The sequence below is a fragment of the Microtus ochrogaster genome, chromosome 24 (assembly GCF_000317375.1).
Source record: "Microtus ochrogaster isolate Prairie Vole_2 chromosome 24, MicOch1.0, whole genome shotgun sequence".
Lineage (NCBI taxonomy): Eukaryota > Metazoa > Chordata > Mammalia > Rodentia > Cricetidae > Microtus > Microtus ochrogaster.
In genome coordinates, this window is record NC_022024.1 from 35831370 (window position 1) to 35835906 (window position 4537).

The 4537-nt window shown below is 50.9% G+C and overlaps 1 protein-coding gene across 1 annotated transcript in view; it reads left to right on the top strand.

Annotated features, from left to right (window-relative positions):
• Rfx4 (regulatory factor X4) overlaps positions 1-4537 on the top strand; it is a 151209-nt gene that overhangs the window by 102622 nt on the left and 44050 nt on the right. Inside the window, exons 9-10 of the mRNA XM_005358245.2 lie at positions 1796-1896; positions 3791-3849. Coding sequence (XP_005358302.1) covers positions 1796-1896; positions 3791-3849 — 160 coding nt within the window. The remainder of the gene's footprint in view (positions 1-1795; positions 1897-3790; positions 3850-4537) is intronic.

Here is a 4537-nt window from a genome sequence, read left to right on the forward strand (position 1 = left end):
CGAGGACAGGGTCCCCGATGCCGAGGGAAGCCGGGATTTCCCGAGGACAGGGTCCCCGATGCCGAGGGAAGCCGGGATTTCCCGAGGACAGGGTCACAGTGGAGCACTGCCAGGACGCCCAGCAATGCTGAAAACAGAAGACTCCATAGGTCATCTGCTTAGATGGAGCGTGCTGCCTAGGGACAGCCGTGCAGGCTGGGGGACAGGAGTGTGGCCGGGAACAGTGAGGCTGAAGAAGGCCGCAGAGGGTCCGTGGAGCCAAAGAATCACAATGTGGTGGCTCAAGGGATACAGCTGAGACAGTAGCAGCTATTTATGTCTGTGTGTGTGTGTGTGTGTGTGTGTGTGTGTGAGAGAGAGAGAGAGAGAGAGAGAGAGTGCGTGTGTGTGAGTGTGTGTGTGTTCCATGTACGTAAGTGTTGTGGCACACATGTGGAGTACAGTGGACACCCTTGTTGTTGGCCCTCCTCTTTCGTCTTATCTGGAACAGCTGACCCCACAGCTGACCTGACTTCCAGGGGTCTCCTGTCTTGCCGTAGCAGCACTGGGAGCACAGAGTCCAACCATGTCCTGCTTTGTGTGGGGCTCTGGAGATCTGAACTCAGGTCTCGTGTTCACACCGTGTGCCCTTTGCCTGCAGAGCCATCTCCCCAGCCCCTCCGTTTTTAAAGGGGTACTTAGCTGTGCCACCCATACAGGGAGGAGGGTGGAGACTCGAGGGTGAGGGTCTTAGAGAGGGCCAAGGCTAAGAGTCCCAGAAAGAGTGGAGTGGGTGAAAGAGAAAAACAGCAGGGAATGCCATGGAGGTTGGTGACCATGGTCTGACAGGTGAAGGACAGCAGTGAGCCAGGACAGGGGAAGTGGCGTGGTCCTGGGTCAGGTGGTGTGGACGGCCTCCATGGAGAGAGGCCCCCCAGCCCCACAACTCCCAGGAGGAAAGTGAGTCTGGGCCCACAAACAAGTGGTCTTAATGTGGGGGTCTGAAAGTGGTGCTTTCTATTTCCTCAGCTCCAAATCCCCTCCCACGCAATCCTGTGGCCCCTGGCTGCCTCCTGGGCCTAAACCCTTCCCACTTTTCTCCATCCTCAGAATGTACTCTGGCTTCAAGGTCCATTTTAGAGCCCCAGGGACCCACATGGTAGGAGGAGAAAAGTAACTCCTTTGGGTTTTCCTCTGGCCTCTCCTTCATGGCACACATGCGTCCTGGCTTGCCTTTGCACATGTGCATATACATGTGTGCACACACGCACACATACACACATTTAAATAAATAAGTAAATGATATATATGTATGCATGCATGCATGTATATTTTTTTAAATGAGTGTGTGCTTCCCAACTCTTCCCAACTCCGGCCGATGGCAGCAGGTTGCTAGGTTGAGTAGGCAGCATCTCTAAACACCGCACATGGATTCTTCCAGCTGGGCGTTTGGAGCAGACTGGAGGAAAGTACAGTGTGCGGAGACCAGTTCCAGAACAGCTTCTTTAGACCAAGGCCCACTGTCTTCACCCCTGACAGAAGGCGCGCCCAGAGTACCACGGAGAATGTCTTGCTCAGGGAATGAATTCTGGGTGCCACCTCACCTTGCAGTGGCTTTTACCCCCCACTGTGCAAGGCACCCATAAGCTCCTCCCCCACAGCCATCGGATCTTCCGAGGCACAGGCTGCATGCTGTGCTTCTGGGCTGTTCTGACCCTCAGCGTCTGTTGGTAGCAGCCAGCAGAGGATTGTGTGAAATGAATTCCTCTGGGAGCGCAGAAGCTCAGGACACGCATAATCTCATTTCTTCCTTCAGCTTAACTCAGGTGATCCGAAAGTTCGCCAAGCAGCTGGACGAGTGGTTGAAAGTGGCTCTCCATGACCTCCCAGAAAACCTGAGGAACATCAAATTCGAATGTAAGTATTGAGTTTGGGAGCAGAACGGAGTGAGGGCAGCATTTCAAAGTCACTCCTGTCACGTGAGTCACTGACGCTCCGGGGGTTAGGCTAAGTACTTCCCACGTGGGAACTCATTTAATCCTTGCTAAATGTTTGCTGCTAGCAAGGAGAAGGGACTCATTGGCGCCTTGGGAAGTAGGAAGCAGAGACAAGATTCCAAAGTCAGCAGTCAGCACTCCTAACTCCACGTAATTCTTACGGCAGGCACCACTATGGGGTGGGACATCGTGTTCCTATCTACAGGTGTAGAGAGGCAGAGAAACTTCCCCAAAGCCACACAGCCACGGATCCACAAATTACACTTAATGCTTGAGGTGTCCTTGAAACTCCTGTCCACAAAAGGCTGTAGCTAGCATAAGAGCCTCACAGATTCTCCACCTAATTAGAAAGCCAAATTAATATTTCTTATACGGGGCTGGAGCCACGAGTGTTTTCTTGGCACAGTAGTTGCCTGGAGTCCCCAGCTTAGCCTGCTCTGAAAAGCCTGGCTCCACTCTGCCTCAATGGTCTGAGCGCAGAGAAGACTCGTGTACAACACAGTTGTTGCCATTGAACAAAGATGAGATGATTTTAAGCAAAACAAGGTTTTAAAATATGTTTCTTAAAGGCCCGTTTGAATACAGCGTGCAGTCCGAGCTACAACAAGTGCCAGTGGGGAAAATGAAGGCGATCAAATTACCCTTTCTCGGCAGGCAAAGCAGCCCTTTCAGACTCACTGGGAGGCCCCTGCAGTGCCCATCACCTATTGATAAAGCCTGCTTTATTTCACGCTCTCAGTTCTTTTCTTTTCTCCAGCACTAAATTCCACATCACAAAGTTAAAGAAAAAGTAATTAAGGATCAGGATTAACAATTGATCGGCCTGGAAAATTAGAAGTTCATCTCCCCGCACACACAGCCCCCCATTCCTCCACCCCACACACTGTTTTTCAAACCAAGCCACTCTGAGTACAAATTAGAATAATCCTGGGGAAATTTCTGACTATTTCATGACCAGTTCAGAAATTAATGAGAAGAATGCCCCGTGCCCGTTTTAATTACAGCACCGACAAAACAAGCCCGCTCAAAGTCTGCTCAAAGTCTGCAGCAAGGAGGAGGTGGGCTGGGCCTTCCACCTGTGCCTGCTTGGAGGAAGCGGTTCCTCCCCAGGGAGCCTGGATGTTTGGAGATTGTGCAGGAGCAGGGAAGCAAGCACCTCCCAGCCTACCACCACCACCACCCCCTCCTCCGTGCAAGACTAGAAGAATGAAGACTGTGAACAGGGACATGACTTAAGAAAATAAATCAACAGATATAAGGTCCCTTCACTTCAAATAATCAGATGCTAAGGACAGATAGACAAACAGCCTTTCAAAAACCAAAACCCACAGAGGCCATTTGGCCGAAATGACAAATGCCAAGTTCTCTTGTGGGGCAGCCCACGTTCCACGCCAGTAGCATCTCTGGCCACACAGCAGTGAGTCAGTCACGGTTCTGATGAGACATGCCGTGTCTTAAAGGGGCTTCTTCAAAGCTTTCCTTTGATTCCTGCGATTAGCTGGAAAGCAATGAGTTTGCAATTAGCAAAGTGAAAGCCAAGTAGATAATTGCTTTGGCTCACGGTTGGTTGATGCCACGGTTTCCCACACCTGCGAGTGCAGCATGTGTGTGACTTTGAAATCCGTATCCTAAATATCATCATCAGAAAATGGCTGTTGGAGCTGAAACACAAGAGTCTGACACAGGGGCATGCCTCCTAGTACCTAGAGGCAGGGTGGGGAAGCCCAATGAGAAAAGAAACACGTTTTGAAACCTGCTCCTGGTTGGAACATCAAACATGCAAATGTTTCTAGCTTCTTGTCTTCTTGTTGCAGTGTCGAGAAGGTTTTCCCAAATTCTGCGAAGGCAAACATCGCTGAATCACCTTTGCCAGGTAGCTGTCTGCTCTCATTTGTGTTAACCACTGCCAGGTCATTGCAGAGGTCAGGGGCGACATCCACAGGGATAACTTCCTGTGGCTGGTGTCAAGTCAGTGGCATAGCAGGGTCCTTTCTATACATAAGGCACCAAAAACCTCAGCCCCCGGCCAAAGTTGTAACTGTGTGCAACATCGGTTGCCCTGAACCTTTTGTATATGATCTGGGTTCCCAATTTTGTGTTTCCTTGAACTGAATTGCTGGGTTTGTCAACTACTGCTGATACTTGAGGTACAATTGTGTATGCAGCACCTTTGACCTCTCCCCAGGAGATGCCAGTTGTCTCCCTTGCTCAGGATGACATCTGGACACCCTAGTTACATATAGAAACACTGGAGGAAGTAGCCGCTCACCCAGAGCGCGTGTTACCTGGGCAGTCGTCAGCGTTTGGCACCGTGGCATCCGCCATCATCTCCAGTTCCATGTCAGAGCTGATCACCCCGACTATCCAGTTCCCATCAACTGCCTTCACACATTCCCGTTTGTAGCCCCTCCTGTAGAGTGCCATCTGGCTCTTGGAGGACCCTGGTTCTGCAATGACAAGGCAGGAGGTGGGGTTTTCTGATTGAGAACAGTCCAAGGCAGGCTCCACCTTGGTCTCCTTACATCTGTCCTTGTCATCAAAGGCACACGACATGGTTTAGG